This window comes from Spathaspora passalidarum, assembly GCF_000223485.1.
Source record: "Spathaspora passalidarum NRRL Y-27907 unplaced genomic scaffold SPAPAscaffold_5, whole genome shotgun sequence".
NCBI classification, from domain to species: Eukaryota; Fungi; Ascomycota; class Pichiomycetes; order Serinales; family Debaryomycetaceae; genus Spathaspora; species Spathaspora passalidarum.
In genome coordinates, this window is record NW_006767429.1 from 559,245 (window position 1) to 581,584 (window position 22,340).

General features: G+C 34.9%; 11 protein-coding genes across 11 annotated transcripts; 6 read left to right on the top strand and 5 right to left on the bottom strand. All coding sequences in view use genetic code 12, as the record gives it.

Annotated features, from left to right (window-relative positions):
* Positions 1 to 36: 36 nt before the first annotated feature.
* On the top strand, positions 37 to 2,693 carry NOP14 (snoRNA-binding rRNA-processing protein; the record flags this gene model as incomplete). Its single annotated transcript, XM_007376127.1, has 1 exon — positions 37 to 2,693. One exon carries the CDS (start codon positions 232 to 234, stop codon positions 2,593 to 2,595), a length of 2,364 nt encoding a protein of 787 aa, XP_007376189.1.
* Positions 2,694 to 3,256: 563 nt separating this feature from the next.
* On the bottom strand, positions 3,257 to 3,769 carry NCE102 (Nce102p; the record flags this gene model as incomplete). Its single annotated transcript, XM_007376128.1, has 1 exon — positions 3,257 to 3,769. The coding sequence occupies one exon, from the start codon at positions 3,767 to 3,769 to the stop codon at positions 3,257 to 3,259; it is 513 nt and encodes a 170-aa protein (XP_007376190.1).
* A 281-nt stretch (positions 3,770 to 4,050) lies between these two features.
* SPAPADRAFT_61975 (uncharacterized protein) lies at positions 4,051 to 5,547 on the bottom strand (the record flags this gene model as incomplete). The annotated part of the gene is made up of 1 exon (XM_007376129.1): positions 4,051 to 5,547. One exon carries the CDS (start codon positions 5,360 to 5,362, stop codon positions 4,664 to 4,666), a length of 699 nt encoding a protein of 232 aa, XP_007376191.1.
* A 141-nt stretch (positions 5,548 to 5,688) lies between these two features.
* On the bottom strand, positions 5,689 to 7,791 carry HGT4 (glucose sensor; the record flags this gene model as incomplete). Its single annotated transcript, XM_007376130.1, has 1 exon — positions 5,689 to 7,791. One exon carries the CDS (start codon positions 7,789 to 7,791, stop codon positions 5,689 to 5,691), a length of 2,103 nt encoding a protein of 700 aa, XP_007376192.1.
* A 1,676-nt stretch (positions 7,792 to 9,467) lies between these two features.
* SPAPADRAFT_61977 (ditrans,polycis-polyprenyl diphosphate synthase) lies at positions 9,468 to 10,764 on the top strand (the record flags this gene model as incomplete). Its single annotated transcript, XM_007376131.1, has 1 exon — positions 9,468 to 10,764. The coding sequence occupies one exon, from the start codon at positions 9,566 to 9,568 to the stop codon at positions 10,643 to 10,645; it is 1,080 nt and encodes a 359-aa protein (XP_007376193.1).
* Positions 10,765 to 10,881: 117 nt separating this feature from the next.
* On the top strand, positions 10,882 to 12,485 carry ARF2 (Arf family GTPase; the record flags this gene model as incomplete). The annotated part of the gene is made up of 1 exon (XM_007376132.1): positions 10,882 to 12,485. The coding sequence occupies one exon, from the start codon at positions 11,179 to 11,181 to the stop codon at positions 11,722 to 11,724; it is 546 nt and encodes a 181-aa protein (XP_007376194.1).
* A 353-nt stretch (positions 12,486 to 12,838) lies between these two features.
* RPL35 (60S ribosomal protein uL29) lies at positions 12,839 to 13,583 on the top strand (the record flags this gene model as incomplete). The annotated part of the gene is made up of 2 exons (XM_007376133.1): positions 12,839 to 12,841; positions 13,224 to 13,583. 2 exons carry the CDS (start codon positions 12,839 to 12,841, stop codon positions 13,581 to 13,583), a joined length of 363 nt encoding a protein of 120 aa, XP_007376195.1.
* A 444-nt stretch (positions 13,584 to 14,027) lies between these two features.
* Positions 14,028 to 17,246, bottom strand: SPAPADRAFT_51435 (ubiquitin-ubiquitin ligase; the record flags this gene model as incomplete). Its single annotated transcript, XM_007376134.1, has 2 exons — positions 14,028 to 17,162; positions 17,229 to 17,246. The coding sequence occupies 2 exons, from the start codon at positions 17,244 to 17,246 to the stop codon at positions 14,028 to 14,030; spliced, it is 3,153 nt and encodes a 1,050-aa protein (XP_007376196.1).
* A 309-nt stretch (positions 17,247 to 17,555) lies between these two features.
* Positions 17,556 to 18,767, top strand: FGR44 (Fgr44p; the record flags this gene model as incomplete). Its single annotated transcript, XM_007376135.1, has 1 exon — positions 17,556 to 18,767. One exon carries the CDS (start codon positions 17,556 to 17,558, stop codon positions 18,765 to 18,767), a length of 1,212 nt encoding a protein of 403 aa, XP_007376197.1.
* Positions 18,768 to 18,909: 142 nt separating this feature from the next.
* On the top strand, positions 18,910 to 20,084 carry RDI1 (Rdi1p; the record flags this gene model as incomplete). Its single annotated transcript, XM_007376136.1, has 1 exon — positions 18,910 to 20,084. The coding sequence occupies one exon, from the start codon at positions 18,947 to 18,949 to the stop codon at positions 19,541 to 19,543; it is 597 nt and encodes a 198-aa protein (XP_007376198.1).
* SPAPADRAFT_51438 (DNA helicase) lies at positions 19,608 to 22,196 on the bottom strand (the record flags this gene model as incomplete). Its single annotated transcript, XM_007376137.1, has 1 exon — positions 19,608 to 22,196. One exon carries the CDS (start codon positions 22,194 to 22,196, stop codon positions 19,608 to 19,610), a length of 2,589 nt encoding a protein of 862 aa, XP_007376199.1.
* Between the last annotated feature and the right edge of the window lie 144 nt (positions 22,197 to 22,340).

Consider the following 22,340-nt stretch of genomic DNA (forward strand, 5'->3'; position numbering starts at 1 on the left):
CTCTACTAGCTTCATATAGTTACAGATGCATCAATCAAGATTACTGGTGTGATATTCAAGTATTGTACAATAGACTAGTATTACCATATTCTGGTCGAGCCGCACTAGCCTTTGAGCCGCACGATGTTTTTCTAGTAATTTTTTTTGCTCTAGCATAAAAAATCTTTATACTATGTCTACAACGAACAACCTCTTTGGATCGACTATAGTATCAACCCACTTTACAACAAAATGGCTGGTTCTCAGTTAAAGCAGCTTAAGGCTGCACTTAAAGAAAAGGGACTCATTGGTCAAACCAACACCAAATCAAAAAAATCCAAGCATAATAAAGCCGAAGTCAAACGAGATGACCGTCAGCACAAGATTGATGAAGTCCGTAATGAATTTAACAAGTTCGATACCAAGATAAACCGTACTAAACATGACGTGTCTATTATCCAGCAAGGTAAATTTGTTAAAATGGGGTCTAAGCAACATAATGAAACTTCTGCCCGTAATGGAGCTGTGTTGAAGACTATGAAGATGCAGTATAACTTAGAAAAGGGGAGACGCGGTAAGACTGGCGGGATCTTGGATAAACGTTTTGGTGAAAGTGACAAGCACTTGAGTAAAGAAGAAAAAATGCTTGCTAGATTTACCAAGGAAAGACAGAATGCCAGCAGAAAGAGAAACGCATTTTCTTTGGAAAGTGATGAAGAAGATGAAGATGACGACGAAGATGGATTCACTTTGACCCATAGTGGTCAAGCACTTTCTTTAGACGACGAACCAAGTGTGAAATACGTCGATGAAGATTATTCAGTAGAAGACGAACAAGAACAACCTGCTAGAAAGAAATCCAAGAACGAAGTCATGAAGGAAATCATTGCCAAATCTAAATTTTACAAGCAACAAAGACAAAAGGAATTTGCAAAGACACAAGATGAAATTGACGTTTTAGATGACGAGTTTGGTGACGTTATGGATGACTTAAGAAATGTTCAAACAGCTACACCTGTATTCTCTACCAAGTCTGCTGAATCGATTGAGTATGACAGTAAAGTTCGTGAGTTGACTTATGATAGAAGAGCTGTTCCTGCTGATAGAACTAAGACCCAAGAAGAGTTAATTAAAGAACATGAAGACAAATTGAAGAAATTGGAAGCTGATAGGTTGAGGAGAATGGAAGGATTTGTTGACTCTAGAGAAGCTGAAGCTGATGATTTGGATGATGAATTCTGGGCTGGTGGAAGTGACGAGGATGAAGAACAAGGATTTGCCATTAAGGAAGATGGAGGAGACGATAGCGAAAGTGAAAGTGAAGACGAACATTCTGGAAGACCAAAGACTGTCAAGACTCCACCTGTTATCATGCCTTATACTCATCATGAATTTGAACAAGAAGTTTCCCAAATTGAGCCTGCTAAACAAGCAAACCACATTAATAAAATAATTCAAGCTTATAAACCAAACTTAGCTCAAGGGAACAAGGAAAAGATGAACAATTTTGTAGGAATATTATTCCAACATGTTCTTCATCTTGCCAATCATGATCAAGAATTTCAACACATCGTGGAAATAGTCAAGAAATTAGCAGAAACATATAATGAAAAACTTGTTGGAACCATCAGAGAAGAAATCTCACACATTCAATCAAGAATATTAAAGCATCACTTGCGCAAGAGTGATTTGGTATTCTTTGTTGTTATTGGATACTTATTTTCTACATCTGATCATTATCATTTGATAGTTACACCATGCTTGATCTTGATGAATGAATTGTTAACATCAATAATATACTCTCCAAACACGAATGTTCAAACTATCGGACAAGGTATTTTCACCGTGGATGTCTTGTTGTCATACCAAAGATTTGCCAAAAGATTCGATCCAGAAGTGGTTAACTTTATTGAATACGCTATGTTGCAATTGATCCCAGAACCTAAGAAAATGACTGGTTTAGACAAGATTTTATCATCAAAGACTGAATCTAGGTTTTCCGTATCGAAAACTGAACAAATCAATACAGGAATCATTTCGATTAAACAATTGTTTAAAGAAGAAGGAGAGCTCAAATCACAGTTACTTGTTAAATTAGTTGATATAATGGATAAATTAGTATCACTTTACAAGGAAAAGTCCTGTCTTATTGAAATTCTTGACTCATTTATTCCAATTTTAAAACATCTTGTCAAGTATTTTGCAGCCAGTATACCCAACTTACTGTCAACTTTAACCAAATTCACTAAACTTCAATCGAACTTGGTTAAATCCCGTAAACCATTGACATTACAACATCATCGTGCTCTTGCCATGGCTACATTTGCACCTAAGTTTGAAGAAAACTTTAACCCAGATAAGAAGTCCTATGATGTTAATAAGGAACGTGCTGATTTGAACAAGATCAAATACCAAATCAAGATGGAAAAGAAGGCTGCCCTTAAGGATATCAGACAAGAAAACAAGTTTGTCGCAAGGGAACAAATTGCTGAAAAGAAGAGCATGTACGACGAATATCATAAGAAGATGGCCAATATTGTTAATTCGATTCTGACTATTGAAGGTGCTGAAAAGAATCAGTACGAACGTGAAAAGAAGTTAAGAAAAAATAAGTAGGAGTTGTATTTTAGAAGAGATTATGTATGTTAAAACACATTAGCATTTATTAGTTGACTGCAAAATAAGTTATTATTTGGTAGCCCCTGTCGTATTTTACTTCTTTTTTTTTTTGTAATTTGTGGAATGAGGCACCGCCGCAATTAAAACTTTCCGAAGGGGTCAGGAGGAGGGGAGGGGGCGGTGGGGAAAGGGATGCACGAGGGGCATCCATTAACTTTGCATCAACTTTCCCGATTTGAATTCTAGTTTAATTGAGTTACAATTGATAAGTAATTACTTATAATTGCTTATTATTAACACACCTACAATCATGTTACAATTAATTTAACTTCATTAAACATGAAATAAAATATATAAACGTAGTAGAATAAAACAAAAAAACTAAAACATGGTATACAACTGAAACTCATTTTTATTGTCATGGAATGGTGTGGTTAGTTAGATTATTATGCTCACTTCTCAAATTCAAGTTGTAAAACATATTAAACTCTTTTCTGTTCGAAAGAAAACATCAGACTAAAACAAAAAAAATCAACAACACCGAAAATATCACCTGGTGTAGTAATGTACAAGTATTAAATAGAAGTGAAAGTACGAAAAGCAACAACAAAGCAAAAACACTCAACTTTTTCTTCTTTTTCTTTCTTTCACTCGCTCTCTAAACTTGTGACATGGTTGGAACACCGGTTCTTCTTGCAGAAGGTCTGTTTGCTCCGAACAAACCACCTTGGAAAAGGGAAATTGCACTGAAAATTCCACTAGCTAAGAAGATAAAAGTGGAAAAGTATAAAAAGGCAACACTGGCTTGGGCCTTTCTACATCTTCCACTGGAACCTTGGGTGATTTTGTTGTTGTCAACGTAGTCTTCGTTAGAACAAGAATGGACTCTGATACCAGCGGCAATTGCGGTGGCGGCAGCAAAACAAAAGACAAAGTTCAAGAAGTCAAACACGAACAAGATAACTGGCCAGGCAAATGCATTGATGAAGTAGGCAAATACCCCATAAATGGATGAGGTTAAAAGACCAAATGCTGCAGCAAATACGGCAAAGTTAACTTGAGGGTTTTGTCCATCGACAGTGGTGGCAGATAATGACCCAGTCAAACCCAAGGCAATAACTAAAAACAAAAAGTTAACTAGCCTTAAAATAGCGTCTCCGATTGCCAACATTGTATGATTATAAGTTTGTAGGTTAATGTAAATACAGTATTAAGTGGTATATAGATACTCAATTGATTTATGTCGAAAGAAAGAAAACAATCAATTTATATGGAAATTGAAACTAACAGCAATTTTAAGTTATTTTATACAACCAAGAAATTTTGAGTGGTTTTTTTTAGGGGGGTTTTGTATGAGGATTTGTAAAAATGGATGATGATGCTTCTTTCTTATTGTTTACTTTTTGTGAATAAAGGCCTGCAGATTGGATGTTTTCGCTTTGTTTTTTTTTTCTATTATGTCATTGCCTAATTTGGGTTATATTATAGTTTAAACGGGCCAAACAACCTGCACATAGAAATGGACCAACAATGGTTAGATGAATTTAATCCATACCGAATTCCAAATGCGCCTTTGTATATGGAATTTGTTTGTTAGATAGACAGGGTTCAAGCAAAAATTGGATTGGGAAGCTTTTTCATCGGGTTTAATTCTCGGCTAGTACGGACAAAGTCACAAATTTTTTTTTTCTTTGCCATTTCAACGTTATAGAGCCATTTCATTTGCACTTGACAAAAAACAAGGTGAGGCTTTTACACATTCCTCGTTCCACATTACCCTGCGTGCTTTTGATAGTTTTGATGGCGCAGCAACATTGGTTAGATGTGCATGGCAACTAAGCTAAGCCCTTTGCTTGACAATTGCTAGCTGTGTGTAATATAATGTCTACGGCTGAAAGCAATGTGGTTGGAAAAAAAGCAATAGTCATAGCAACCGACCGGACCTTTCGGCGATAAACTAGACCTACAAATTCAAGATATTTTTTTTGTTCTAATTGCCTACAAACTAATGACCTAAACGTTTGATCTGGAGTGTTTCTCCGAACAATCGGCTAATGAAGATCTTCTATATACTTTCAACAAAATATTTCCTAACTTTATCATCTACGGCTACATCAATTGGTAGTTCTCCTGCATCGGTTTTAATTTGGGGATCGGCGCCTAGTGAAACCAACAATACGGCAACATCTCCATGACCTTCAGCTAAGGCGTGGTGCAAACTTGTCCAACCATCATTATCCTTTGCATTGATATTAACTTTTCCCTTTTCTACTAACAACTTGACTGTAGGAATTGATCCAATTGCCAGTGCCCTATGCAATGGGGTATCTCCCTTCTTATCCTTAACTTTGCACGAGGCCTTAGCTTCAACTAATTTCTTGACTATATCGTAATTATTCTTGCTAATGGCTAAATGAAGACAAGTTGTACCTTGATTAGTAGCCAAGTCCAAATCAGGCTTAGGCTCAACTGCTAAAAGTTTTTCGAAAATTTCAGGATTCCCAATTGAGGCAGTTATATGTAATGGGGTCCAGCCACTTGAATCTACCAAATCATCTATGTCTACTTGATTTTTGGATAATATGTATTCGACAATGGTTAGGTTGTTTAAGGAACATGCCCAATGCAATGGTGTTCTATTATCGTCATCAAATAAGTAAATTTCCTTGGGGAATTGATCAATTAATGACTTGGCAAGATTGGTGTTACCTGCCTTGATAGCATCATGAATTACAAATTTGTTGGTTTGTTCAGAATCGTTCATATTGAATAATTTATTGAGAAACAGTGGCAACAGCGGACTTTTCCATCCCCGGGTTTTTAAGTCATCAAAAAAAAAATATAGTTGTTTAGAACATTCGATTTCTTTTTTTTTTTGTAGTTTAACTAAATTTACAAATATTGGAGTCTAAGTATCTCACCCTGTTACTAATATATAAACCACTCGTTCAACTCGTACCACCCGTAACATAGCCTCGCACTGCTTTTCAAAATCAATGTTTATTTAAACATATATACAGAATAAGGTACAAGTTTATTAAAAAGGAAGCACATGTGCTTTAAAAGAACTAAATATGCAAAAGTTAAATCTTATGGTCTCTTTTCTTGTGACTGTTTCTGCTCCTGCTCTTCTTCGTTGTCGTCGTCGTCCTCCTCATCATCATCATCATCACTTGAATCTGAATCACTTGGAGGTTGAGTGAAATATGGAGTTGCAATTACTGTCGTTGGTATACCTGATTGGTTTGTCTCTATAATTTCATCATCCATGTCAACACTACTATCACTGCTAAACTCTTGAGGCGGCATTGCTTGAATTCCCGAATATTCTCGTTTTAAAGATTCTAAATAACTTTGATAGTCATTGGAAACATGTGAATCGCCCTGAGTTAACGGTGATATGGTTGACATATTTGTATTTGAAAATTGATGGGAAGTAACTGATTCTCGTCTGAGCTCTTCTCCCTCTGCGGTTGATGTCGGAGATAATATATTATTATAAGGAATAATCATCAAGTCGTTTTCTTGTTTGCTTGTATATAATGGTTCAGTGATATGATGTTCTGGTGTAGTGTCTTTCTCCACAATTATTTGGTGGGATACATCACTTGGGGAAGATGATGATTCTTCCACGATTGGGTTATAATTCTCATCTAATCTGGCATAGTCAATCTTGGTTGATATAAACTTAGGAGATGACATCGCCGTAGTACAATGAGCATACATGTAATCAACTTCTTCCAACTTCAACCCCTTGGTTTCATAAACAGTGAAATAAACAAATACAACTGCTAAGGCATTGAATCCTCCCCACATGAAAAAAATCTTGTTGCCAATTGCAGCAGTATGCAATCCCGTATCAATCAAGTATGGGGTGATATAGGCGAAAATAAAGTTAACTAACCAATTAGTAGCTGCTGTTATAGCCACGGCCTTTTGTCTAATGGAAATACTGTAAATATCAGAACATAATGCCCAAGTACAACCACCCCAGGAACCTGCAAAAAACAAAATGAAAACACAAGAAAATGAAACACTGAGAATTGAGTTTATTTCAGTTTGGCTGATACTCACTCCACATATGGCAATTATGAAATTTGAAACTGCCATACCGACACCTCCCCATAATAATAATTTTCTTCTACCAATTGTATCAATAAGAATAATCCCTGGAATAGTGAAAATCATATTTACAAGGTATGTTATGAACGACATGATATAAGAATTCTGAACTCCAGTATTCAAAAAGAAATTTACCCCATAGTAAAAAATAAAGTTGATTCCCGAACATTGCTGGAAAAATTGAACTCCAATACCGGTAAGCATTCTTAGTTTTTGTTTGTGTCTACCACCACCAGATCTAAAACAGTCTAGTATGGTGGTTTTTCCAAATGATAATTCATAATCATAATTGGCTTTAATTTCAACTAATTCTTCAATTAAATCGGCATCATCGGGTCTCAACCGTCGTAATTTTGATAATGCATCTAATGCTTTCTGTATATTGTTTTTTTGGACATAGTATCTTGGTGATTCTGGTAAGAATAACATCCCCGTACATAATATTAATGCCCATAAAAATTGTAACCCAATAGGGATTCTATAACTTCCAGAGTTATTCATTTTTCTTGTACCTTGGCATACGGCACTGGCTATCAATAATCCCCAGGTGATGGCCCATTGATACGTGAAAACAATGGAACCTCTAACCCATTTTGGAGAAGCTTCGGCTTGGTACAACGGTACAATAGCCGATAGTATACCGACTGATATACCTGAGATGAATCTGCCAGCAGCCAACAATGGTAACTCAGTTGATGCAATTTGTAAAACATTACCCACATTGAAAACTAATGTAGATGACAAAATAATGGAAAATTTTCTACCGTAATTATCGGAAATCAAGGGAGCAATCAATGCTCCTACAAAGGTACCTAAGGATAACATAGCCACTGTTAATGCTCTTTCGTGTGTGGTAAATGTTAGGCCATCCGAGGCAAAGTTTTCATAAACATAGGGCATTTCTAATAACCCATTAATTAATCCTGTGTCGTACCCGTAAAGGAAACCACCCATAGCTGCAACCAACCCAACTATAATAGCAGAGTTTGAAGAAGACTTCTGTCGTAGCTTACGGTGGTATTCTTCTTCTATCGTGTTGTCGTATAATATTCGCTCTAGAAATTTGAACATTGTGTAGGTTGTTATATGGTTCTAAACATGGGAGTGGGGTTTTGAATCAAAAGTAAATTAGTAAGCGAACTGAACTGGAAATGAGTGGTTTATGTACTATGTGTTGAAGTATATGCAAATGTAAAGGATATATCTAGCTGAAAGGTTTGATTACTAACTAAAATCACGTTATAAGAAATCTATTAATATTTAAAGGTTGCACTCAAAAAGAATTCTAAAATTGTGTGTTAAAAATCGTTCTCCTCGTTTTTGGGTGAACAAAAAAAAAAAAGGAAAGGAACAAAGCAAAAAGTTTTTTTTTTTTAACTAAGAAAAAAAAGGGCAAGATTTATTTTTTTGGTTTTATTTCTTTTCCTCCTATTAGTTAAAGTCACGGATCGGCAAGCTCAAGAGTCATTAAGCCTGATCTGTCCCGAGTTATTTATATGTTGCATTTTTTGTATGTAATTATTCTCGCAAGCTCTCCAGATTTACAACATTGCCCCTTGGTTCGCTTTTCTCGGTCTGTCACGAAAGTTTTCGGATGAAACCTAAGATTAAGGAATCGTACATAGCACGAAGAACTGGTTGGATTTTCCGCAGGTACCGTAGGAAATGGACTAACCGATAGAGCTCGAAGGGGGCTATGTAACTAGATAGTGTCAGCTGTACGAAATTTTGCGAATTATGAACCCTGTGTACTTGTGCTCACGCTCACGTTCGGATACAAACATTGCTATCACCTATCTCTTTCGCTAACCGCACGTCTGCTTATGATTCCCTTTTTCTGTAACTTGTTCGTTGTTTGCTAAAGTTAACTTAAAATAAATGCAAGTTATTTTCTGGATCATTGAGATTTGTTACACCATCAAAATCGGCTAGTAATTTTGTGAAATTTGACTAAAATTGATTGCAAAAAAAATATATATATATAAAAAAACTTCAAAGATAGTATATCTAGAAACCTACCAATTTAAGTCATCCCAAATTACATTTGATACCCAACTACTATAGCTTAAGATAAATAACACCATTAGGGTTATATTCATTATTTCTACTAACACATATATAGACCTACCATATGGTTACGATGTAACATTGAAGAATTCCTTGCATTTAAAATTTGATTGGCCTCACATGCAAGTTTTGGGGTATAAAAAAATACCGACAAGCTTAATCGTAGTATTTAGAAGTGAAAAGCAAACAGATCTAAAGTAAATTAAAGAGCCCTCAACATACTTTTCAAGTCACTCTATCATCTAAATAGAACAATGAATGAATCCAATTTTGGCATAGAACAAAAGTTGATTGTACATTCGTCAACTTCTAACCAATGCTTCTTCTCTTCTGGTCTTATTTTCCGACTTGAGCTGTATTTTTGATGCATCTTGGTAATTCAAACCAACACGCTACCACATAATTGTTGTGCCCTATAGCACTTTCAAACGTTTTCTTTAAATGGTTGAAGTAAAAAAAAATTAAATATACAGAAAGTGAAACACAATCATTCAAATACAATATGCACCACCCATTCGTTATTTGCTCCTTGATACCCTTTCCTTAGCGTACTAATCCACCTGATAATTTATCAGATGTTAGTTGTTTTCTTTTTATTATGCAGGATAATTATATTTTACAACAAAGGTTAAAAAAAAAAATTAAGGAATCGTGTTGTAAAAAAAATTGGTGGAGAATCACCAGACAGCAACCACACCACGACAAAAGCGGCAATCAATAGACCTCAAAATCCAAAGAAATAGCAGGGGGCCGTAAACCTAATAATAATTTCTCAGTGATGGCCAACATATTAGAGACTGTTGGGTTGAATAGCCAGGCTGATGCTACGTTAGATCAAGTGACAGCAGATGCAACGGCGACAACGAAACTGCGTCGTAGAAAAGGTATAATTGTTCAACCTGAAAATGTAAATGAGCAACTCAAAACTGATAGAAGACAACCACCAAGTTCTAATCGAACCACAAATCCATTAACTGTTTCACTAGGATTAACTCGTGATCTTGTTAAGCAAAACAAGACTACAAATTCAGTTCTTGAGTTGATTGGATTTTATATTAATCATTTTATCCTTTTAAGTTTATTCTTTGTTATATCAATTTTCAAGAATATTCAATTTGCATATAGATATATGTTTTTAAAAGTGCTTACTTTAAGCTATTATCCAAACAAATCACCACAAGTTATAAGGGAAGACGTGAATAAGTTGAGTAAGATCCCTAAGGTTGTTAGTTGTATATTGGATCTAAAGGATGACGAGGATGAAAATGGTGGTGTGTTGGGATTAACTAACCAAATCGGGGAATTAGCAGCATGGTGTATAAGTGCAGGAATTGGTCAATTAATCATATATGAGTATTCTGGAGTATTAAACCAATCAAGTGAATCATTAACAAGCTTGAGTCGATATATCTCCAAGAATTTAACTTTATATTTTGGTACTGATACTAAACCTACCTTTTCTATAACCATACCACATAAGAATTTAATAACCTTTAGTGAAGGTGCCAGCTCTACCAACAGAAAAGTTGATTTAGAAATAAGTTTAATCAGTTATGTTGATGGAAAACCCACAATTGTTGATTTGGCTAGAACCATGGGTGAATTGGCCGTAAATGGTGAATTATCACCTAAAGATATCAATGCGGAACTAATTGACGGAGAATTAACTGATTTGGTTGGACCAGAACCTGATTTATTAATTAGTTTTGCTCCTTCATTAGATTTAGAAGATTACCCACCTTGGCATATTAGATTAACCGAAATCTATTGGGAACCTGATAACAAGGAGGTTTCTTATCCAATATTTATTCGTGCTTTACAACAATTTTCAAACTGTAAAGTGAATATTGGGAAGTAAATGCATACATTAACTAACTAATTTAACTAATCTAACTTACTATTTTCACATATCTAGGTTTTTAGCTTCAAAATACAAGGTAAATTATTGGGTTAATCAATATATATTGTTCTGGTGTAGTTTCTATGCAGTACGTGTCATATTTTCTACCGGGCGCCACTTAAGTTTCACTTTGTTCAGAAAAACAAGAAAATCTGATTTCTTCGTTGTCCAAAACTCTCACCCAAAATTTTTGATTTGTTGTTTTCTTCTTTTACACACATTACAACTACAACGTTTTACAACTGCCCCCCCTCCAACCCACCACCACTTGTTCAATCAATCAATTTGAGAATTCGCAAGATCAATTGATTTAATACTTGATACCGTACCCTTTACTTGATCTAGAACAAACACCCGGAAAGTCAACAACTTTACACATTTTACACAACCGTATAAATCAATTATAGAGATTTTACTTTCTAGACCAAAACATTCATTACTTTTTTAATTTTTTTTGTCATATATCTGTAATTATACATTAAAACATCATCATGGGTTTATCATTTTCTAAATTATTCGCCAACTTATTTGGTAACAGAGAAATGAGAATTTTAATGGTTGGTTTAGATGCTGCCGGTAAGACCACCATTTTATATAAATTAAAGTTGGGTGAAATTGTTACCACAATCCCAACCATTGGTTTCAATGTTGAAACTGTTGAATATAAGAACATCTCCTTCACAGTGTGGGATGTCGGTGGACAAGATAAGATTAGACCATTATGGAGATACTACTTCCAAAACACCCAAGGTATCATTTTCGTTGTGGATTCCAACGATAGAGACCGTATTGCTGAAGCAAGAGAAGAATTACAACAAATGTTGAACGAAGATGAATTGAGAGATGCATTATTATTAGTTTTCGCTAATAAACAAGATTTACCAAATGCCATGAATGCTGCTGAAATAACTGAAAAGTTAGGTTTACACTCTATCAGACAAAGACCATGGTACATTCAAGCTACTTGTGCAACTACTGGTGATGGTTTATATGAAGGTTTAGAATGGTTGTCTACTAACTTGAAGAACTCTTCTTAATCTTGCCAACTCCACCATTTAATTCTCTAAATAGCCTCTCTTTATAACGTCGAAGTTTTTCTTTATATATATATATAGCAGTGTTCACACTGTTACCTTTTTTTATTTGTTAAATATATAAAGATATAATAATAGTATCCCATCAATTTAGAATTTGATATGGTGAATTAGTTTTATGTAGAAGTGAGCCTTGGGGGAAGAACGTTTTCCATTGTTCTCGATTCCACACAACGTTCAACTTTTCACCAAGTTTAAAAGGGAACGTATAACTTATAGTGTTTACCTGGATCAAACTCTTCCGAACTACGTATCATACTGACGAGGTTACCATTTGTGCATCCAGCAAGTTATTTACATGGAAATGACGTATGGTATACCACTCTGTCTGACAAGGTGGGCTATTTTTAGAAAATAGTAAGGAAAGATTACGCGTTAATTATACCATGAACACTTACCGCTTTCGGAAATTGCGAAAACACACAAAAAAAAATTATATGTAATTCACTACTTAATAAAATGTGGTTTATTACAGGGATAGCTTTTTGTATCATGGTATAGCGTATTGTTAATACTTCAATTGAAAAAGTCGGAAAGTTTTTAATTAAGCACGAGGGCAAGGTTATCCATACCTGCCAATGTGATTGGCAACGGAGTAGATTAGAATTAAACTTAACACTGTAAAATAGTTGACATTTGTACGTTCACAGTTAGAATGTAGTAAGCTCTCCCCCTCATTGATGGGCGTGTGTTATTATAGCATTGAAATCTTAGTTTCTTTTTGCTTGTAATAGGTGATTGGGAATGATACCACAAATAATCAATCCGTGGCTTAGACCCTTTCGTTAGGTCTAAACCCTAATTTGTTTCACGTGAGTAATTCCTGCATGTTGCATATCTTCGTTTTATTGAATATGTTTTTCTTGCCTTACTAAATCCCCATAGTGAGAAAATTACTTTTTCTACTGAGGATTTGTTCACGTGACTATCGATGCAAGCGATTTTGACAAAATACTCTAGCACTGCACAACGGACAAACAAAAAAAAAAAAACTATATAGAAAAATTTTCCAGCTGCTCTTTCTTAACCTGATAGTTCATTAATACATACAACGACAATGGTATGTTCAAACAGTAACAGGATACACCACCCGCATAGTAAGATACTATAGGATATGATATATGATAGAATAGAATAGAAAAGGAGGATTACACCTGAGTTATTGAAAGGGCAGAAACGATTTATTCAACTACATAATATCGTCAAGCAAAGACTAAGAAAGATAAATAAAGTACAAACGATAGAACCAAGTTATAGACAAGCAACTATAATAACAATCATACATACATGCTTTATTTTTCATTGTTGAAGACGATAGGCGAAGTCATAAATATTGAATCAGAACTTACATATAGTGAAATTGGTCAACATCAAATCATAACCTATTTTCATGTGGATGGATAACTTTTCTTTTAAAAGCATTATACTAACATTTATTCTAGGCTGCTGTTAAAACTTTTGAATTAAGAACCAAGTCTAAGGAACAATTAGAACAACAATTGGTTGAATTAAAGCAAGAATTGGCCACCTTAAAGGTCCAAAAGTTGCAAAGACCATCTTTACCAAAGATCCACACCGTCAGAAAGAACATTGCTCGTGTATTGACTGTTATTAACTTGACTCAAAGAGAAAATGTTAAGGCTTTCTACGCTGGTAAGAAGTACCAACCAAAGGACTTAAGAGCCAAGAAGACCAGAGCTATCAGAAGAAGATTAACTAAATTCGAAGCTAACAAGGAAACCGAAAAGGCTAGAAAGCAAAGAATTGCTTTCCCACAAAGAAAGTTCGCTATCAAGGCTTAAGAAGGTCATGTATTAATGGGTCTGTATAGTTAATAAAATTCGATAATTTTCCAAATGTCATAAATTTAATTTTATTTATTCAGTAGAGATGTGTTGTAAATGTCTCTGCAAAAGGAATCACTCGAGTGTTTATCAAATACATTGTAGTAAGATGAGTTCCTCTGTTCTCCTAATCAAGATTACTTGTCATCTCCACGATTTCTGGCTTTGAATCCCAATATCCAAGCGTTATTTCCTCTTTCCTTGTATCCTCATAAAAAGCTTAAATGATCTTTGCTTTCGCCCTATTTGCTTACCCTCAGTACACTAACATCCTTCACCATTAGGATACCAGAACGCTACCAAATCCCACTCGCTCAACTATACAAGATTGCCACAAATTACAAGATCATTTACTATAATATGTCATTCACCTATAAAATAGTGATAAAAAAAAAAGGACACTTATTGACGATTCTGTCTAGCCTTTTGCCTAAATTCGTCAATTTGTTGTTTTAATTCAACATTATCAATCACATCGTCCAAAGTTAATGGCATTCTATTAAATGGGTCAGTCAGATCACTTAATAAATGTGCCTTAATGGTAGATCTATCAATCGAAACTCTAGAACCCGGCAATATAACTGGATCCTTCATTAACGTAAACATTAACGGATCCAAAAATTCATCAGGGATTTCTCCCATTTCCATCTCTTCCATCTCTTCAAGCTTACGTTGATCTTCTGCAGCACGAGCAAAAGTGACTAATGCATTAATGGTTTTAGGCTCAACATAGGTCTTTGTAGTCAAAATATTTTCTGCTTTTTCAAAATAGGCAAGATTGAAAGAACGTTCATCCCTCGCCACAGATGCAACGAATTCCTTTTGTGACGATAAATTAACATATATCTCACATAATAAGGTCAATATTTTCTTTGGTTCAAAATTATACTTTTCTGGATTTTCAACTTTCAAGTTGGAACACTTGGGACCAACCATAATTGAAAGATTATAATTTAACATACTTGCTAGTCTGTCAATAATTTCGGCAAGCATAAAACCTTGAGGAACCTCCTTGGTGAACAATTTAAATAATTCCATGGTTTTATTGGAAAGCGACATATATGATTTGGCACGAGATTCTAATGAATCCAAGTTACCTTCAAGTTCTTCATCGGTCCCCATTGATTCATCACCAGGAGAAGTTAATCTTTTCTTAAGTTCCTGTTGAACATTATGGATTTCATTCAAAACATTAAATGTTTCATCTAAAAGATATGTAGTATCGTTCAACATTCTTGCAATAAATCTAATGAAAAAATCAACATTATTCCTGGAATAATCCTTCAATTGGAAACGATAGCTTGGATTTTTCCACAATTGTTCAAGAATAACACTAATATAATATCTACTATTGAACTTATCATAAAATTGTGAACTTGCTCCAGTCTTTTCAACCATCACATAAAAATCAAGCAACGAATACAATATATTATCAATTATAAGTTTATTATTGTTGAAGACACTAATCATGAATCCATCTCTATTAGCATTCTCAATTGGTAGTGATCCAACAAACAAAATTTCAACTAAGTTTGACTTTAAATGAGGATTACCAACTAATTCAGGGCAACGCAACAAAATAATTATAAATTCACAAAAACAAGTTAATTTATCTTGATTATCAACAAGTGGACACCCCATGAAATTTGTCAGGAATTTACAATAGTTAACAATACCCTCCACTATAAATTCTGGATAGTATTTCCAAGGTATTGGAGTTTTGGTTTTTAAATAATCGTGATCATCCAATTCAGAAACCTTCGATATTTTGAAGATTGGAATTGAGAGTTTAGACTGGGGATATGAATGTGATGGATCAATTAATCTTATAATAAAAGTTGTTGCGCCGATTATAAAATCAAATATTTCCAATTGCAAATTTCTAAAATCGAAAATTGCCTGAATTGAATGTTTAACTGATTTGAATGCTTCAATTGTCTTTTTCAATTTTGGTAATTCTTGTCTAAGGAAACTAATCATCATTGGGTTTAATCCTGGTGGAGTTTGCCCTGATTCAATTTGATCAATTCTTGATTGCACTTGTTTAATCTGTTGTTTCAATCTATCATATTTGATAAAGATCCCACCAATACCATAATGAAGATATGCTAAGGTTAGATTAAAACAATCAGAGATGAAATTGGTGTCTTGTTCTTCGTGCGAATATTGTTCTTCTACTTCTTCAATGGTAGAGTTAACTCTTGATTCTTCATCAACATCGAGAAGTCTATTCTTTCTGAAATAATCAACATCAATTTTATCGATTTTGCCAAACAAAGGATAATTTAAAAATGGAAGACTCAATTTAATCAAAATAATGGAGATATTATACATTATTCCATCGCTTGATAATTTCTTGAAATCTGCATGGGAACCTCTTCTTAAATGATTCAAGTTGATTAAATCTGCAAACCATTCAACTAAATCGGTCCTTGTTTTAACTGATCCTCGAACCAATTTATCAACAATTGTAAATAAATGTGAAATAATAACATTGTACTCATTTTGAATTGATGAATAAGTATTATGGATTTGCATAGGAGTCTGTGTGCTAACACCTTGGAAGTAATTCACAGCCATGTCTTCCAATAAGGGAGATATTCTCAATAATGGACCTAATAAAGTTTTGTGTTCGTAATCAAGACATTCCTGTTTAGGTGGTTGAAACCCGTTAACTTGTGAAAAAATAGCAGCCACAGGTTTAATTGAAACAAGTGCTTCATATACAGATAACAAATGAATGAAATTTGAACTATGACCAAGATTAGCAGTAGAAATCTTGAAACTCAAATAAGGGAATATCAAATTTGCCAATTCAAGTAAAGAGGCTTCATCTTCTTCGTTATTAATAATATCAAATAAAAATGACGAAACATCATTGAATCTGGTTACAAAGAACTCCAAAGACTTGCTTACATCATTATTTATAAACAAATCAACCACATGGAAACTTATGCCACCATAACTAACTGAAAATTTAATGACTTGGTTAAGAAATTGCACTTTTTCTTGGTACAAATGAGCCTTTAATGGGATTGTTCTCTTTATGCGGAACGCATTATGATAAGTTAAATACAAATATTCCATCAAGGATTTTGATTTAGCAGGGATACCAACTTCAGTTAAAATTTCCATAAAAATTGATTCAATGTCATCCGGGGTTATCTGTCCGTGAGGACGTTGTTGTAATTCATATGCCAAATTATATAAAAATACGAGATCACCCTTATTCTTTTCTGGATCAATGGTTGCTTGAAATATGAATTCTAATTGAGTTAATACCCACTCAGTGAACGGATCAGTAGCTGTTGTGTCTGCAATAGTATGGTCAGACAACTCTTGTTCAACAACTGGTAATTCCTTTTCGGCCGAAACAACAGGAGGGACGTGTTCTTTTGGTTGAGCTTTCCCTTGTTCCACTTTTAATTCTTGCTGTGCCTGTTGCAACTGCTGTGCTAGTTCTTGTTCCGTTTGTTGTTTCTTCTGAGCTTGTTGAGCTTCATGCTGTTGTAACTTTGCCAACCGTTTAGCTCTAATCTAAAACACAATTACATGTTAGTAACGACATTTACCATAACAATTAATCTTCCCAGTAGTACGTACTTCATCTTGACTTGCCATATTCAGTTGTATGCTGGTATATCAGAATCTATTGCCACCTAATTTGAACGTGTTGCTAAAATTTCTAGAGGCAACAATCTTAGACAACCACCCTCAAACCTCCAATGTTATATACAGGAACAACAGATATTTGCAAAGGCTAGAGGAAAAAGAAAAAGAAAGAAAAAATTACGGCTGTACATCCAATCTGACATACAACAAAAGTGTTAAGAGTAAATAATCCAACTGTCTGGTGACACGAATATATAACTAAAAGAAACTTTACATGGGTTTAGATTCAAGTAGGACGAGCTTATTTTATATTTAAACATGACTATACAGCCCAATACCCTAGCACAACATCCCAAACAGCATAAGCAACAACCCCAACGACAACAAACTAACCAAGTTGAACAGCCACATGTTATTCCAACTTCAATCCAAACGGCTTTGCTGAAACAACAGGACCGAATTTACTTGTTACATTTAGAGCAAGAGTTGATAAAGTTCATAGAGTCGGTTTCTAAGGACCTTACTGCTTCTTATGCTATTCCTGCGTCATACCTCAAAAATTCATACTATAGGTTATTATCACATCAATTATGTCAATACTATAAATTATCTCATTGGAATAATAAGGCCACAAATGAAATTACGGTTACTATGGTAGAAGGGGTCGACTATACGTTTATAAATACAAGTATTTTTGTAAGGTTGAATAAAGCTGTTGCGGAAGTCGAAGAGCAACAGCAGCAACAACAACAGCAACAGCAGCAGCAGCAGCAGCAACAACAACAACAACAGGAACAAACAGATGCAACGGAACCACCTATACAGCCTCTAATGAAACCTAAATTGATAGTTAAAAAGAAGAAGGAAGTCTCAGTTCCTACTAGTGCAACATCGGAAAATTCCGAAACATCAAGAGACAATTCATTTATTCAAGATACTGCTTCAAGCACCCCAACTTCTATAAACGAATCAGTCAATAATATTGAATCAGAAAGAGCATCAAAAGAAGCACTTTACATGAAATTACGTCAAGAAATATTTCAAAATGAAGATGATCAAGAGGAAGAGGAGGAGGAGGAAGAACAAGAAGAGGATGAAGACAGAGATATAGATAACCAATCATTTTCCAGATCCCCATTCAATAATAACAACATTTATGGGCAACAGATACCCATGCAAATGTATCCAAACGGATATTATCCGACACCAATAGTTTATCCAGGATATTCAGCATATCCTCAATATCCTCAATATGTTACCCCAATGCCTACCACTTCAAATATACCTGCAACACCACCATATCCCAACTTTCCTATGTATAACCCATCACTTGTACAACCTTCTGCACCTCTTCCATACGATAAAGAAACCGAACGAAGGCTATTGAACAATCCTTATATTATAATACCAGATAATAACCACCGACAAAAGAGTGGTCATAAGAGATATTACAAGAAAAACAATACCAATGGATATTCAAAGGGAACTAATGGACAGACGAACGCTAGGTCGTCAACCAACAACTATTAATAACTACATAGGGAAATATATACCTGTAACCTAGAGAAATCAAACGACAAAAAAAAAAAGTCGGCTAAATCTATACGCCAAGATACGCGCGTGTATAAAAAAAAAGTTGAAGGGCGGAAGATTCGTCAAACCCTAATCACTTACTCTTCTCCTTTGTACAAGCCAGTTACCAAGCTACAATGTCCGATCCAAGAGTCTCCGATGACGATTTAGTTCCTGAAGAAGTTGAGGGATACCACGTCACTGAAAAGAAAACAATTGCTGAATATACTCAACTTGACGCTGAAGATGAATCACTCGCCAAATGGAAGGCTTCATTAGGATTATCCACTGGTAAATTATACCCAGTCAAAGCTGGTGATAACAGAAAGGTTGTTGTTATTGAAATGGGATTGGAATTCCCGGGCCAACCAAATTTGAAGCCGATTAGAATTAATTTAGAAGAAAATGTTAATCAACAACTTCAATTCAACATTAAGGAAAAGTCGGTCTACCAATTGGTCATTAAGTTCAGAGTTCAACATGAAATTATAACCGGGTTGAAATATTTGCATAGTATCAAAAGAGGAGGAATTAGAGTCGAAAAGGTCGATGAACCTTTAGGAAGTTATGCTCCAAACACAGTCGATAATCCCTATTATGAAAGAAAATTTCCTGAAGTTGAAGCTCCAAGTGGTATACTCGCCAGAGGTAATTATTCAGCTGTATCCAAATTTATTGACGATGACCAGACTAGCCACTTAACTTTACCTTGGAGTTTTGCTATTACCAAGTAGAAATGGTTCTTGTTTATAAAACTAGCTATTTATAGGATGAAATGAAATAAAATGATAGTAAGAGCTACTCTCTCTGGTATTGTCCCATTGTTCCACCTTTTCCTCTATTGGCAATAGAAGGAAGCGCCAATGGGCCTGACACGCGCTTGGTTCCCAATGAACTTCCAGGTCTTCTGCTAGGTACGTAAGGTGGTGCTTTATTATTTGATGGCTTCAGAATAAGCTGAGTTCCAGTTTTCCTAAGCATTGGTTTTATTTTATCCTTTGTAAGATTTCCATATAAGCCCTTCCTGTGTGGTTGGGTCCCACCTAGTTTGTTTGTTACACTTTCATTCCCTGGTTCAAATTTCTGCTTTTTGTTTTGGGTGGTATGAATCACGTCTGATGCACTTTGAAATCCAACCTTTTTATCTGCACCATTATCACATCCATCAACAATCCCTTTTGGATTAAACGGATTAAGAATTGAGTTCATTTTCTCCTTGTATACTGTATTAAACTCATCCAAATCAAAATCTGGACATCTTTTCCCTAATATTTCATATAAGGACTTCACCTTGTCCTTTTGACGAAAGATATGAACAAGTCCCGTCTTTTTATCTTTATTCTTGATAAACTCAATGAATCGTGAAGGATCAGTGACTTGCATTCTCCAACTTTGTCTTTCTTCTTTGTCGCCATCTTCGACATACCAAGACACATATAAAAGTAATTTAGCTCTTGTTAAAGCAACGTATAAACATCTTCTTTCTTCATCTATAGCTTCTTGAGTGTTTGCTTTAATCGCCATAATTGAAGGAAGTAGTCCGTCCGATAACCCAGGAACAAATACAACCGGCCATTCCAACCCTTTAGCACCATGAATGGTAGATAATGCGACTTGACCCTTATAGTGGGCGTGTCTTGACTGTTTTTGTTCTTCAACTGCTTCATTTAATCCCATGGAGTCTATAAATTGTCCAAGAATATTCTTTGGTGGTATATCATCATCCGGAGAAGGAGGCGTGAACTCAGAAAGTAATTTTTTGATTTCATTTATGTTTTCTACTTGTGAAGGTTCCCATTCTTTAGTGAGCTCAAATTCACTAGTTATAAAATCGAATAATTCGGGAAGCTTGGTGTGATCGTCTCTCAACGCGTCTAATTTCTCCTTGGCTTGTTGAATGGTGTTTAAATACTTACTAATATTCGATTGAACTTTAGATGATAAATTTACACCACCTTGTACAGCAAATCGTAATTTCTCATATACTGAATGGTTAACGTCTAATTTTAAATATTCATCGATCTTTTCAAGAGTCTTTTCACCAATCCCTCGTTTAGGATAATTTATAGTTCTTAAAACCGCAACTCTGTCATTCTCATTGGCAATAATTCTTAAATAATCCATCATAACTGTAACTTCTTTTCTACTCCAGAAAGCCTTTCCTCGTATCATATGATAAGGTATACCATTTGAATTCAATTCAGTTTCTATTACTCTCGTTTGATAAGCAGATCTTACTAGAATGGCGATATCTTGAGGATGTATGGGTGTAGTAGGTAACGACAAAAGCGTTGTAATTTGAAGTGCTATCCATTTAGCTTCTTGATACTCAGATTTTAACTGAGCATAAATTGGAGACCCAAAGTCATTTGTATGTTGAGAAACTAGTTGTTTGGATTTACGTTCCTTTTCTTGCTTCATCACAGATTCTGAAAAGATAAGAATATCGTTGGTGCTTCTATAATTGTGATCGAGGGTAATTATTGAACATTGTTGGTTCTGGCGTTGATAATAATCAATCATCTTTTGAAAATTAATTACTTGAGCATTACGGAATGCATAAATACTTTGATCTGGATCACCAACAATGGTGACATTTGTTCCAAATTTATACATTAATTGTAACTGAATTTCATTTGTATCTTGAAATTCATCAACCAATACATGTTCAATATTGGTTAAAGGAAATTTCGATACTAATTCATGACATTTCAATAAACAATCGTCAAAATCCAACACCCTATTCTCTTGTAGTTTCAGTTGATAGTGTGAATAAAGTAGCAGTAGGCATTTATCTTTACTTGGAGATTGACTATATTGGTCTGAAGTTATTCCCTGAGATTTCAACAGTGATATTAAAGAGATTACTGGTCCAGGAATTAACACCGGCTCGAGAGAAGTCTTGCCACCTCCCTTAAATTTCTCTCCTTCTCTACCCAGAAACAATTCACGTTCTTCGGCATTTAGTTCGTTTAATATTTCCTTAACATAAAACTCCTTATCACGCTCATCTGCAATTCCAAACCCAGATAATCCCAATGGTTTCCCATATCTCATAATTAACCTAAAACATATTGAATGGAAAGTGCCAATCATTAACTTATCAAGATTCATATTATCTAGCATGGTTCTTAATCGTTCAATCATTTCATTGGCTGCCTTCTTGGTGAATGTAGTTACTATTATATTTTCCGGAGGTATCTTAGCATCAAGTAAAAGGTAAGCCACACGTGAAGTGATCACTTTTGTTTTACCTGTACCGGGTCCAGCTATGATTTGTAATTTGGAAAAGGGATGTGCTGTGACTGCCTGATGTTGATTCGTATTAAGTGTGCTGAGGAGCTGGTCTAATGTCGGATGCATCTGCAACGGCGTAGAGGTTGTCATATTGATTGTTTGTAGTTGTGACTGTCTTCTGAGGAATGTGTACGAGGTTTGAGTTCTATATATCGGCAGCTTTATTCGAAGCAACAAGATATTTAGCATAAACAAACAACTAGATCAGTCAATGTTGTGGTCTATTTCTGATGT